At 49.4% G+C, this 14,553-nt stretch overlaps 1 protein-coding gene across 2 annotated transcripts in view; it reads right to left on the bottom strand.

Annotated features, from left to right (window-relative positions):
* LOC119953195 (germ cell-specific gene 1-like protein) overlaps positions 1 to 14,004 on the bottom strand; it is a 227,516-nt gene extending 213,512 nt beyond the window's left edge. The window contains exons 1-3 of one of the 2 annotated variants that reach the window (XM_038777187.1): positions 13,831 to 14,004; positions 11,271 to 11,557; positions 9,250 to 9,297 (exon numbers count right to left, since the gene is read on the bottom strand). In XM_038777187.1, the coding sequence (XP_038633115.1) occupies positions 9,250 to 9,297; positions 11,271 to 11,557; positions 13,831 to 13,931 (436 nt within the window). In that variant the 5' untranslated portion in view covers positions 13,932 to 14,004. Of the gene's footprint in view, positions 1 to 9,249; positions 9,298 to 11,270; positions 11,919 to 13,830 lie in introns of those variants that run through there. The other variant, XM_038777188.1, reaches the window with a different exon arrangement.
* Between the last annotated feature and the right edge of the window lie 549 nt (positions 14,005 to 14,553).

Below are 14,553 nucleotides of genomic sequence, written 5' to 3'. Positions count from 1 at the left end.
GTCAAAGCTGAGGAATTTGATAGTTTTCCAGTTGGTTAGCTTATGGATGAAAACAGGGAAACCAGAGACAAAGGTTCAGGGACTGAGTGATTGTGAGTATTTCATTAATGACAATCGTTGCTATTTATGTAGTGCCGACAGTGGTAGAAGGGGACCCGTTTAGCCCAGTTGGCTGGACAGTTGGTTCGTGATGCACAGCGAGGCCAACAGTGTGGGCTGACGTATTGGCCTTCTCAAACCCACCCCTCGCCTGAGGTGTAGTGAGCTACCTCGACTAAGGACTCTATCCCATTATCCCAGTTTCTCCGCCTCCATCCCACCTGTTCTGATGATACCACCTTTGGAAATTGTGCTTCTGACATGTCTGCTTTTTTCCTTACCCAAGGTAACTCTGCACCTCCACCCCCAGTGGTTGCCAGGGCCCTCACCCGGGATCAACCTATTTCCCACACCTCTTCCTCACCCCGTCCTCACACTCCAAGAGCAATGATAGGGTTGTTCTTCTCCTCACTTTCCACCCCACCAGCTTCCGCATTCAAAGGACCATCTTCCCCCACTTCCGCTAACTTCATCATGTTGCCACCATGAAACACATCTTTCCCTCACCCCTCTGTCAGCATTTTGCAGGAGCCACTCCCTCCGTGAAACCATAGTACACTCCTCCATCACATGCAACTCCCCATCACCTTCCCAAGGCATATACCTTCACACCCGTAGAAGGTGCATCATCTGCCCCATTATCACCTCCATACCACTCAAGACCCCAAATACTCTTTTCAGGTGAACCAGCATTTCACTTGCACCTCCTTCAATTTGGTTTATATTATCGCCTATTACCAATGTGGCCTCCAGTACACTGGGGAGACTAAACGCAGGCTGGGTGACCACTTTGTGGCACACGTTCACTCAGCCTGCAAGCAGGACCCCCCCAACCTTCCTGTTGTGTGCCATTTAAACTCAGCATCTTGCTCTCATGCCCACATGTCCATCCTTGCCTGTTGCAAGCAATGCTCCAGTAAAGCTCTCAGTGCAGGTTGGAGGAGCAGCATCTCATCTCCCGATCAGGCATGTTAAAGCACTCCAGACTCAACATTGAGTTGGACAACTTTAAACTGTGATCTTTTTCCTCCATTTTAAACCTGTTTTTTATGTTCCACATATTCCAATGCAACCCCACTCCCCAACCCACCCACACTGGGCCATTTAACTCTTCTTCTTAAGTTTGCTACATCTTGTTGCAATCTCTCCCAGCTACAGTTTAATGCCCAAAACATTTCTCCCTCTCTTTGGTTCATAGAATCATAGAATTTGCAGTGCAGAAGAAGACCATTTGGCCCATCGAGTCTGCACAAGCGTTTGGAAAGAACACCCTACTTAAGACAATGGCTCCACCCTATCCCTGTAACCCAGTATCTCCACTTAAACCTTTTCACACTAAGGGGCAATTTAACATGGCCAATCCACCTAACATTCACATCTTTGGGCGGTGGGAGGAAACTGGAGCACCCGGAGGAAACCCATGCAGACAGGGGAAGGAAGTGCAAACTCCACAAAGACAGTCACCTAAGCAGCGCCGGCCCTAGGGTTGCTGGCGCCCCGCAAGCTGAACTTCGGCGCCCTTCGGGGGGGGGCGGGTCGGGGGGGGGGGGGGGGAGGGGGGGGCGGGGGGGGGGGGGGGGAGGGGGGGCGGGGGGGGGGGGGGGGCGGGGGCTGGAGGGGGGGCTGGAGGGGGGGGGCTGGAGGGGGGGGGGGCTGGAGGAGGGGGTCCAGAGGGTGCCCGAGGGGGGGGCGGAGTGAGCCCGAGGGGGGGGGGGGCCGGAGTGACCACCGGCGAGCCTGGATCCATCCGCCATGTTTGTGCGGGGCGGCCTGAGGGAGGGCGGCCACCGCGCATGCGCTGGTTGGCACCGGCCCAACTGCGCATGCGCGGGATCCGAGTCTTTTACGCGGCGCCCCTAGCACATGGCGCCCCGGGCGACTGCCCGAGTTGCCGGTACCTTGAGCTGGCCCTGCACCTAAGCTAGAATTGAACCCGGGTCCCTGGAGCCATGAAGCTAAACGCTGTGTCACAGTGTTGTTCTCTGATGAATTGGTTCTGATTATGAGCTATACAGACTCGAAGCAACTCTGTTTCTCTCCCTACAGATGCCTCTTTTAGGTCCAAGCAAGTGAATTACCTCTCCCTCAAGGAAGATAACCATCAAGACATTTTACCTTCTTCCAGATAGCCGTTTCAATAATCATCGACTAGGTTATAATTACCAGGATATTATAAGGGTCCAGGCAAGGGTCTCTCTTCAAAACATTGTACCTCCCCTCCACCCCCCGCCCCCAACTTTGAATGCACCGAGAAAGGGGGTTCTTAAAGCTGCACACAGAATACTACATGCGGCATTATACTTGACTAACTTGTTTACAAATGTATTCAAGAACCGTTACTTTCAATGTACTCCAAATGGATAAGCACATCACAACATTAATGATTATGAAAATAAGGGAAACATAATCTTAGTTCTAATATTGAATCCAGTGAAAGACCGTAAAAACTAATGCTACAGCTAAACATAAACCTCTTCAGATATCCATCAAATACTTAAAGCAAAGTGTTGCCTCAAGTCCCCAAGTGTTTTTGCTATCTGGTGAGCTGGACATTGTGTAGCTGTTGCTCGCGCTCACTTTACAAGTGTCCAGCCCATCAATAGCCCGAGAAGTGTTGGCGTAAAAGTTTCTGTTCAGCATCTCTGTCTGCGCTGTCAAAAGGTGTTCATCTTATAGTCTGTTGAATCAAATTACACTAATACCATAAGACTGTGGGTGTTACCTTTATCTGTAAACTCCTCCCCTTTTTATAAGGCTCAATTCTATCTATCAATCATTGGATCATAGAATACCTAAAGTGCAGGAGGAGGCCATTTGGCCCATCGAGTTTGCACCAACCCTCCGAAACAGCATCCCACCCAGGTCCACTCGCCTGCCCTCTCCCCTTAATTCCACCGAATAATATTCTTTATTATTGTCACAAGTAGGCTTACATTAACACTGCAATGAAGTTACTGTGAAAAGCCCCCAGTCGCCACATTCCGGGGCCTGTTCAGGTACACGGAGGGAGAATTCAGAATGTCCAAATTACCTAACAAGCACGTCTTTCGGGACTTGTGGGAGGGAACCAGAGCACCCGGAGGATACCCATCCAGACATGGGGAGAACATGCAAACTTTACACAGTCATTCAAGGCTGGAATCAACCCCACGTTCCTGGCGCTGTGAGGCAGCAGTGCAAACCACTTTTCCACCGTGCCACCCCCAATTGATAATTATTTTATGATTGTTAATTATTTAATTGTTGAAGATTCCCTTATTATTTGGACATTTACCTGGTCAATGGCTGTTTGCAACATCATTCAGTCGCAATGTCTATAATGTATTTTACTTGTTTTGCATTTTCATAATTTGTGTTTTATAAAAACGGATTTAACGCTTTACCGCATTGTCAGCTTAATATTCCTTTGTCCATGATGAAGTCATCAAATAGTCGAAGCCTTTCTCTTTTTTCCTTAAGATCAGCAAAAATTGAATCTTTGAACAATGTTTTGCGACATTCAAATTGAGATGAATAAAAAGTATTCCATACCACCTAAAGTTAATGTGTCATTTAAAATAAAAACAATAATTGTGCTCTTTTGTAGATAAAGTTGACTTTAATATATTATGATATAGTTTTAACATTTAAAAAAAACTAGGTCATTTAGAATGCAAAACAGACCGGGTTTAAAATATTCTATTTTTTTCTGGAATATTGCTGTGCCGTGCTATCTGTGTCCTTTGTGACCTTTTGTAACAGCTTGTACAGTCTGCTTGTATCAAAGAGATTGGAAAAGCTCTAATCAATTTGTCAGACGCAAAGATGTCCCTTTGTGTGCGCAAAGACCTTTGGAGAAGGTCCATCTGCCTTGTTTAACAAAGGGAACCACGTGTTCAATTTAAGGTATAAATTCCTAATTATATATGAATTCAATCTATTACCTACAGTTCACCGAACTAATCTATATGTTCGTGCCAGTTTGCATTCTCTGGGTGCTAGAGAAAATTTGAAAAGGTTCACTATTATGACAGGACACAGGGCTAGGTGTGTGGTCAATTCCAGCCCCACTTGACTTGGACATGCAACACAGGTGAAATTAGATTTTATTTAAAATACCCGAGTCCTTGCCTGAGCCCAATAAACTACAGTCACCAGGTTTGTAACTTTAACACAAGTAACCTTTTATTATGTACAGTATTATAATTAAACTGATAGAAAATGTAACTGACTATCAAATACACCTTTCTCAATGCCTCCCCCCTTTCTAACTATCCCCACTCTCTATACATACACAGATAAATATTACAGAGGGGAAAGGGTGGTTGAAAGTTTAAGAAAATATTAATAAAACAAAAGGATAAAGGATCTTTGATGCATTGGCATGACTTCCAGTTAATGTCTTTCTGAAGCTCGTTTTGGTACTTCTTCCTTCTAGACATGGGATGTTTTTCTCTGGCAAGGTTGTGTCCTTTCTCTGCATATTCGTGACAAATTCTGGTTACAGCAAAATGTGTCACGCACTTACTGGTTTTAGAACAATAAAGCAGTTCTTTCACTTCAGCAAGCAAAAGAGAGAGAGCGTTCCTTCTCCTTCTAAGGTCGAAACACTTCTACCAAGTTCTCTCAGAAAGCATCATGCAGGAACCAATCACTGACTTGTTGTCAGGCAGAACACTGTCCCTGGCCAACCTACTGGTTGCCAGCCAACCAATCAAGCCAACTTCCTCCAAAGTTGGTTCTGTAGATCCACCCGCTACCAAAAAGTCTGACTTTTCCTTTCCAAAACAAGACTGGGAAATACCCTGTCCAGACCCTGTCCTGGCAAGCATTCTTCTGCTTAAAGGCACATCCCAATTATGGATCCACAGACCAAAAATAATAACATTAAATAAATGGGAACAAAGGAAATAAATAGGAAGGATTCTTACATATCATCTCCCTTGGAGGGATGAAACATCATTTCAAGGACATTTCATCACAAGGTATGTGACACAAATCACAGAACACATCCATTCATCCTTTCTTTTCCACTATCAACGTTCCTCGAATTCTTATGTCTCCCATTTACCAACATCAAACCTGTGACAATGCATCCTTTCTAGGAATATGCAAAATTTGTGCATTGAAAGGATGCAACAATAAATGGCAACAGAACAATCTTGCATTCTGAGATCTAAATTTTAAAAATAAATAAATTTAGAGTACCTAATTTATTAGTCCCAACTAAGGGACAATTTAGCGTGGCCAATCCACCTACCCTGCACATCTTTAGGGTTGTGAGGGTGAAACCCAAACAAGCACAGGGGAATGCGCAAACTCCACACAGACCCAGAGCCGGGATCGAACCTGGGACCTCTGCGCCGCGAGGCAACAGTGCTAACCACTGCGCCACCATGCTGCCCCCGAGTTTTACATTTTTATAAAATGTTAAGAGAAGAGCAAAGCAGGGTTGCTTTCAGTATAGCGAATGCTGGAGCAGGAACAGGGGCAGCTCCGGTCTTTAAACAGAGTGCTAAACCAACGTGCACATATCCGTCCATGTAAGGAAATGGAGGGCGGCTCAACCATTATGATGCGTTACAACTATTTCTTCATAAATACAGGAGGCATATAATTCACAGGCAGTACTCCAGTGCTGCCAACACCTGGCATGCAGATCTCACAGAGTACAGCAGAAACCCCAATGATTTAGTTAAAGCAGGGAGGAGCCAGGTTGAAGGAAATTGATAGAAGTGGCATAGCATTGAATCGAATGTAAAAGGGTTGGAGCGCTCCTGGACACCCAGTTAGAATAAGTGAGAAGAGGAAATGGTAGGGTGGGATCTGCACTGTACATAAAAAGAGAACGGGTAAGTGGAAGCAATCAGGTGAGGACCAAGCATGCAGCATTCAAATGGAGAATCATATTAACCAGGGAATGCGACCTGACAATCAGATGTGGGGGGGGGGGGGGGGGGGGGGGAGATGTTGAAGGGCAGAGATAGAATCAGATGCCAGTCATTAAAAGCAGCTGAAATAACATTGGCGGCAGCCAAACATTCCAATTCTGTAGGAATCATCCAGATAGGCTGACACTGCTTGTCTATATCAACATGAGTAAATCTACATTGAATTTCCACGGCACTGTTTGCAACAAATTTGCAAAGATCAGCGAACAATATGCATAGCTGCTTCATTAAGGACTGATTTGACAACTGTTAAACACATTACGACCTCTGTTAAAATGATAGCCGGGAGAAATTCTTACAAACACATTATATTGGTCACTGATGTTCAACGATATGAGTTTCCAAAAGCTTGACACCATACAAACAGAATCAATTTCTGGTTGTAGCACCATTCAGCTGCATGGAAGCTTGTGAGAGCTCATTTGCCCCGGACAGCTTTTTTGCGAGTTACATTGTCTCCCGAAGACAGCGACAAGAGTGACGCACATAACTGTTGACCTGCCCTCCATTTCTTTAGTGAGTTAGGAGTGATTACAAATCCATTTGTTGTTCTGCTTTGAGATGGAAACGGCTCTTATCAGTCTCCGCACTCACTTTTCCCATGAACAGGCTGTCCACTTTAAGCTAAAACATTTGTCAACAACATCTTCTCAGTTTGTCTTTTCAAGCAATACATTGATGTTGTTTAGCGGAATGAACAATTTTGGCCCTCAGGGAAACAATGGAGAACTTCATTCCCGCCTGCATGTAGAAATGACTCACACAGTATCCACCTTCTTCAAGTATATGAGATCCTGGACAAAGTGGACTTGGAAAGGGTGTTTCCTCTTGTGGGTGAGTCCGCAGTGAGGGGATACTGTTTTAACATTAGGAGTCACCCTGTCAGGACAGAGATAAGACAATTTTATTTTTCTCTCAGAGGGCTGTGGGACTCTGGAACTCTCGGCTTCAGAAGGTGGCGGAGGATGGGGGTCGCTCAATATTTTTAAGGCGGAGGGAGAGATTTTAGTTCCGTGAGGGGATCACAGATTATCTGGGGGTAGATGGGAATGTGGAATTTGAAGCGCAGTCTTATTGAATGGCAGAGCAGACTTGAGGGGCCGAAGGGCTCCTGTTTCGCAGGTTTGCATGTTTGCATGTTCTTAGAACAGCCCATATGGTAGGGTACCACGGTCCTACAGTGGTTAGCATTGCTGCTTCATGGTGCCGAGGACCCGGGTTCGAGCCTGGCCCCTGATCACTCTCCATGTGGAGTTTGAACATTCTCCCCATGTCTGCATGGGTCTCACCCCCACAACCCAATGATGTGCAAGGTAGGTAGATTGGCCACGATAAATTGCCCCTTAATTGGAAACATTTAAAAAAAGAACAGTCCCTATGCTACCCAGTCAGTGATGTACAGAAATATGCAGGCACTTTTGTAATGTTGGGAAAAGCAATAACTAGTTTTCACACAAGGTTGTACTAATACAATGAGATAATCTAGGAATGATGATTGAATGATGGATGTAGGCCAGGACACCAGGAGAAACTTTTCTTTTAGTACTGCTGGGGCATCTTCTACAGCTCCTTGAGAAGGCTGACAGGGTCTTAATTTAAGGTTAGAACCATAGAAATCCTACAGTGCAAAAGGAGGCCATTCAGCCTATTGTGTCTGCACCAAATCTGAAAGAGCATCCTACCTAGGCCCACACTCCCATCCCATCTGTGTAACCTCATAATCCCATCCAACTGGCACATCCTTGGACACTAAAGGGTAATTTAGCATGGTCAGTCTGCCCAACCTGCACATCTTTGGACTGTGGGAAGAAACTGGAGCACCCGAAGGAAATCCATGCAGACATGGGAGAATGTGCAGAGTTACTGGTAGCTGTATTGTAATTGAGACACTAACCTCTAACTTTATACAGGTTAATATATTAAAATGGTGAACTAAGCAATTTAGTATGAAGATATTAAACATTTGAGTGCTAATATTCAGACAGTCTCTGTGTGTGATCTCTGTAGTTACGATAGCAAGACAACTCTCTCGGTGCCATGCTCAGTACTGTACTGAAGTGTCAACCTAGCCTAGATAATTACATTCAAATCTCTGTCTTGATTTTCTGACTGAAGAGACAGGAATGCCAGCAAGAATGATACATTAAGAATTATGCTGCCTGAATATTAGCACTCAAATGTTTAATATCTTCATACTAAATTGATTAGTTCACCATTTTAATGTATATTAACCTGTATAAAGTTAGTGGTTAGTGTCTCAATTACAATACAGCAGCCAGGAACTCTGCACAACAACACATTAAATGTTAAATACACAAATTTACTCAGTGAATTATCGCGAATTCCTGATTCACATCCCATAGCTACTGAAATGTACTCCCAATGGGAGATGGAGGTGGGGGGGGGGGGGGGGGGGGGGGGGCTGGTTACACTGCACTAGAGTGTGTTTTATTCATAAAAATATCATTTTTAGAATGCTGGAGTCATTGGCAGAGCTGGCATTTATCACCCTTCTCTCCCTCCGCCGTCAATGCGCAGGGGCAGCCGTGTGTGCCATCCACAAGATGCACTGCAGGAACTCACCAGGGCTCCTCAGACAGCACCTTCTAATCCCATGACTGCTACCATCTAGAAAGGGAAGGGCAGCAGATACGGGAACACCCCCACCTAGAGGTTCCCCTCCAAGTCATTCACCATCCTCACCTGGAAATATATCGTTGTTCCTTCGCTATCGCTGGGTCAAAATCCTGGAACTCCCTCCCTAACAGGTGGGTATACCTACACCGCATGGACTGTGCAGCAGTTCAGGAAGAGCAATTAGGGATGGTAAATGAATGCCAGCGAAACCCACATACATTCCTTCAATGAATAAAAATGTTACCCTCGAGAAGGTGGTCTTGTCCACAGAGCGGTCAGGTAGGAAGTTCCAGTATGTTGCCCCAGTAACGATGAAGGAAAGGAGCTATATGCCCAAGCTGGGTGGTACTCAGTTGGGCAACAGGAGGTATTGGTATTGGTGCACTTATTCATGTGTTGCCCTTTTAGATGGTGGACGATGCAGATTTAGAAGATATTGCACTAACTGTAATGAAGAATATGATTTGGGCATCTGTAACTAGAGCTAGGCCGGCGCAATCACCAGACATTTGGCAAGGTAATGAATGGGTCACAATAATTAGAAAGATAAAATGCCTCACTTAGACATTCACTCCAAACTGACCTCGTTCAGCAGGTGGCGTCAGATGAATAAAACTTCGGCATTTTTCCCCTGTGAAGCGATATAGAAGAAAACAAAGTAAACAAACAAAAAACAACTCGAGGCACAAGTCATCGTTGGAAAATATAGAACAGGCGCTTGCACTTAACAGCATTTATTTACCCTTATTGGAAAGAGACAGAAGTAGAGATTTGCAGGTATTGTGGAGGAATTAAATTGCCTAATTCAACCAAAAACATAGGGGGAACTGAAGTTAAACACAGGCTGCAAAAGGCAATATTGCCCATGAATAGACCGATGACAATTATTGCAACAGTCCAAGCAGCCCCTCTATGGCTTCAAGGGTACTGCCACGTACAAACATCTCTGCCCGCCTTATTTTGTTCATTCCTCCGGTGTCTAGATAATATCATTGTCAGAGTCGATCTTGTGAAGCTGGCTATAGAAGGTACGCGAACTAAATGCGCCTTTATAAATGCTGTAAGACCTGTGAGAGAGAGAGAAGGGTTGTTCCCACCACCACCCCTCGCCCAGTGCTGGGTCCCTCACATCTCCAGGGTCACCCTCCGAGTTCTGGGACCCTCTCTGTTGCTTTGAGCTTCCATCGATTCTGCACGTCCCGGAGGGAGGGTGTGAGCACACCTCTCCCAACACAAAGTCGCCACCTTTGACGGAGAAGGCTTCCAAAAACAGAAAACGCTGGGACAATCTCAGCAGGTCTGACAGCATCTGCCGGAGAGAGAAGGGAGCTGACGGTTCGAGTCTGGGTGACTTTTGCAAGAGAATATTTGCTCCTTCTGACCTCAGACATAATCAATGTGGGCTGGTCAGGGTGCTCTACTCCTGTGTCCTTCATATCGTATGTGTGTGTGGGGGGGGGGGGGGGGGGGGGGGGGGGGGGGTAAAATAGAGAGAGTAAGCCAGAAAAAGAAGAAAGTTTCCAGCAACGAAGAGCACTTTGATTTGGGAGGACAGGGAGAGGAGAGGGGAGGGGAGGGGGTGCCTACACCGACAGGAACAGACGATGGGTTGATGTGACCGCTGAAGCTGGATGAAGCTCTCTGGGTCCAGTTACAGACCTGTCTCTCTCTCTCTCTGGGTCCAGTTACAGACCTGTCTCTCTCTCTGGGTCCAGTTACAGACCTGCCTCTCTCTCTGGGTCCAGTTACAGACCTGGCTCTCTCTCTGGGTCCAGTTACATACCTGCCTCTCTCTCTGGATCCAGTTACAGACCTGTCTCTCTCTCTGGGTCCAGTTACAGACCTGTCTCTCTCTCTGGGTCCAATTACAGACCTCTCTCTCTCTCTGGGTCCAGTTACATACCTGCCTCTCTCTCTGGGTCCAGTTACAGACCTGGCTCTCTCTCTGGGTCCAGTTACAGACCTGCCTCTCTCTCTGGGTCCAGTTACATACCTGTCTCTCTCTCTGGGTCCAGTTACATACCTGCCTCTCTCTCTGGGTCCAGTTACAGACCTGTCTCTCTCTCTGGGTCCAATTACAGACCTCTCTCTCTCTCTGGGTCCAGTTACAGACCTGCCTCTCTCTCTGGGTCCAGTTACAGACCTGTCTCTCTCTCTGGGTCCAGTTACAGACCTGTCTCTCTCTCTGGGTCTAGTTACAGACCTGCCTCTCTCTCTGGGTCCAGTTACAGACCTGCCTCTCTCTCTGGGTCCAGTTACAGACCTGCCTCTCTCCCTCAAGTCAGCAGGCACGTTTACAACCTCTCCGCATTCACACCAAAGAGCCACTGGACCCTCACTTCGGCAACCACCGGGAAATGATTCTGCCTAATTCGGATGCAGGTAGAGTTGGTCCCAATGTATATGAAGCACTGACAGATTTCCATGCGTCTATCTATATATTTGTATAGATAGGAGAGGATACATTGGAGGAAATAGAGTGTTAGATGCAGAGAGAAGACAGAGAGAGACATCTACTACACACACACTGACTCACAGATGGACATATAGACAGATAGATGTGTTTATTTATAAACAGAAATAGCTAGCTGAAACTCCACTGACCTTCCCCGCTAATGTTTTCTTCGCAAGAGAACCAGATGCCGGCGTGAAAATAGCAAATGACATATTTATCATCGCCTGTCTCCCAGCTGTAGCGGACCACGCTGCTATCGTTCCTGTCCGGACTGTTATACTCGATACAGTTGCTCTGCTTCCCCTTTGCGTTGGTTTTGCAGGAGGGCTTCGCCACTTTCCGGGTGCCCTCGCACCAGTAGCTGGTACTGAAGGCGGTCACACAGAAGACCAGGGCGATAAAGTTGAGAGTGAGAGCGAGGGACGCCCTGTGCCTCCTGTCGATTCCCATGTTTTAACAGAGGGAGAGAGAGGGAGTGAGAGTTGGGAGGGTTTGGGAGAGGGTGAGGGCTCACATACTAATCCGCGCTGCCCTTCTGCAATGTCCAGCCCCCTCCTCCCCTACCGGTGCCCATTGCTCACCACTGCACCCACCCTGCTCGGGCACCCACACTCTGGCTTGCCCCCTGCTCCATGCTGTGTGTGAGTGCGGGGATGCAGTTGTCTCAGAGATAGGAGGCGGCACTTTCCTCCCTGGGAACTCCAACAACGTTATCTGTGTCTCCTCTCCTCTACCCCCCCCTCCGGGAGGGGAGGGGGCAGCCAATCACACGCCGTTCACTCATCGCAATGAAATCAAACAGGCAGCCTCCTCCCCGCCACTGCTATCCTGTCCCGGGCAACAGGTCCACCTCCACTCCTTTCCTCAGCCCTCCCTCCCCCACTCCCTCTCCCCTACCCCTACCTCTCCCTCACCTCACCCCTCCCTCCCCCACTCCCTCCCCCACTCCCTCTCCCTCCCCCACTCCCTCTCCCCTCCCCTGCCTCTCCCTCCCCTCACACCTTCCTCCCCACTCCCTCTCCCTTCCCCTCCCTCTCTCTCTGCCACTCCCTGTCCCCTCTCCCTGCCTCACCCCTCCCTCCCCACTCCCACTCCCCTCCCCCACTCCCACTCCCCTCCCCACTCCTTCTCCCCTCCCCCTGCCTCTCCCTCACCACACTCTCCCTCTCCCTTCCCACTCCCTCCCCCTCTCTATCCCCCACACCCGGTCCCCACCTCTCCCTCCCCTCACCCCTTCCTCTATCTCTGCCACTCCCTCTTCCTCCCCCTGCCTCTCCCTCCCCATCCCTCCCTCCCCATTCCCTCTCCCCTTCCCTGCCTCTCCCTCCCCACTCCCTCCCCTTCCCCTCCCTCTCCCTCCCCCACTCCCTGTCCCCTCCCCCTGCCTCTCCCTCACCTTCCCTCCCTCCCCCACTCCCTCTCCCTTCCCCTGCCTCTCCCTCCCCCACTCCCTGTCCCCCCCCCGCCTCTCCCTCACTTCACCTCTCCCTCCCCCACGCCCTCTCCCATCCCCCTGCCTCTCCCTCCCCCCACCCCTCACTCCCCATTCACTCTCCCCTTCCCCTGCCTCTCCCTGCCCTCACCCCTCCCTCTGCCTCCCCCATCTCTCCCTCCCCTTCCTCTCCCTCCCCCACTCCCTCTCCCCTCCCCCTGCCTCTCCCTAACCTCACTTCTCCCTCCCCCACTCCCTCTCCCCCCTGCCTCTCCCTCCCCCATCCCTCACTCCCCATTCACTCTCCCCTTCCCCTGCCTCTCCCTGCCCTCACCCCTCCCTCTCCCTCCCCCACTCCCTGTCCCCTCCCCCTGCCTCTCCCTCACCTCACCCCTCCTTCCCCCACTCCCTCTCCCTTCCCCTGCCTCTCCCTCCCCTACTCCCTGTCCCCTCCCTCTGCCTCTCCTCCTCATCCCTTCCTCCCCACTCCCTTTCCCTGCCTCTCTCTCCCCCACTCCCTCTCCCCTCCCCTGCATCCCCATCCCTCCCCCACTCCCTCCGCTTCCCCTGCCTCTCCCTCCCTCCCCTCCCACTCCCTCCCTCCCTCCCCTCCCTTCCCCTGCCTCTCCCTCCCCTCCCTCTGCCTTCCTCTCTGCCTCTCTTTTCCCTCCTCTCTCCCCCCTCCCCCTCTCCCCACCCTCACTCCCTTTCCTTCCCTCCCTCCCTCTCCTTCCCCGCCCCTCCCTCCCTTTTCCCATCCCTCCCCTCTCCCTTTTCACCACCCTCCCCTCCCCTTTCCCCTCCCTCCCCTCCCCCTTTCCCCTCCCTCCTCTCCCACCTCTCCCCCTCCTCTCCCCTCCCTTCCCTTTCCCTCCCCTCTCTCTTCCTTTCTTCTCTCTGTCCCTCTCCTCTTCCTTGTCTCTCCCCCTCACTTATCCATTCCCCTCTCCCATCCCTCCCTCCTTCTCCCTACCCCTATTCCTCCCTTCCCCCTCTTCTCTCTCCCCTTTCTCCTCGCCCATCTCTTCTTCTCTGCTCCCTCCGATCTCCCCTCCCTACTCTCTTCCCTCTCTCTCCCTCTCCCCAATTCCCTCTCTCCCTCCCTCTCCCCATCTCTCTTCCCTCTCCCTCCCTCTCCCCTCCCTCCCTCCATCTCCCTTCTCCCCTTCCATCTCCCCTATCCCCTCCCCACCCTCTCACTCCACCTCCCTCCCGCCCTCCCCTCTCACGGTTGATCAGCCGGCTCCTGTCACAGGGCTGACGAACCGATTCCTCACCTGGGCTGCAATGGGTCGACAAACTGCTCCCCGGTGACTTTATTTTCAACTGGATTCCCAGCTGCCGAGTGGGCACCGTGTTGGTCAACAGGCTGAAACATCTGGGCAGACAAGCGCGTGAAACTGCCCTGTGTCAGTGAAAGAGATTGACAGCACTTCACAGGTCTGAATGGATCAGATATTAAGGAATTCAATTTCTACCACAAATGAATGTGTGTCGGGTTGGAGACGGTGTTGATGGTTTATTCTGTATCTGGGCAGCTTGCAGCCGAGTTTCACTTTCGACACTGGGTAGTGCTGTTCACCAAGGAGGGAGATTGGACCCTCTGTGGTGGCCACACTGTGGAACCAAGGACACGACTTTGCCGTGCTGCATGTTCCAGGCGAAATGATAGAAGTTTTCTCAAATATGCAACACAATTTGCAGAAGCCGGCGCAACAGGTCTCCGCCATGTTTATAATTCAGTATCCTCCCAACCCTGATACATCTCACTCTGTCACCGTATCCGCTATTCCTTTCTCCCTCATTTACATATCGAGTTTCCCCTTAACATATCTATGGGTTCATTTTTGCCTCACCTGCTCCTTGTGGTAGTGAGTTTCCACATTTCATCTGCTCTCTGGCTCAGGACCTTTCTCCTGAAACCATGATTGGATTTCTGAGTGAATTCAGGATAAGGATTGCCTCTGAGGGTTGGGTCGGTCAGGTTGGATTGCAAAGTG

This window comes from Scyliorhinus canicula, chromosome 18, assembly GCF_902713615.1.
Source record: "Scyliorhinus canicula chromosome 18, sScyCan1.1, whole genome shotgun sequence".
NCBI classification, from domain to species: Eukaryota; Metazoa; Chordata; class Chondrichthyes; order Carcharhiniformes; family Scyliorhinidae; genus Scyliorhinus; species Scyliorhinus canicula.
The sequence above is the reverse complement of the archived record's forward strand: the minus strand, read 5'-3'. Positions and strand labels throughout refer to the sequence as shown.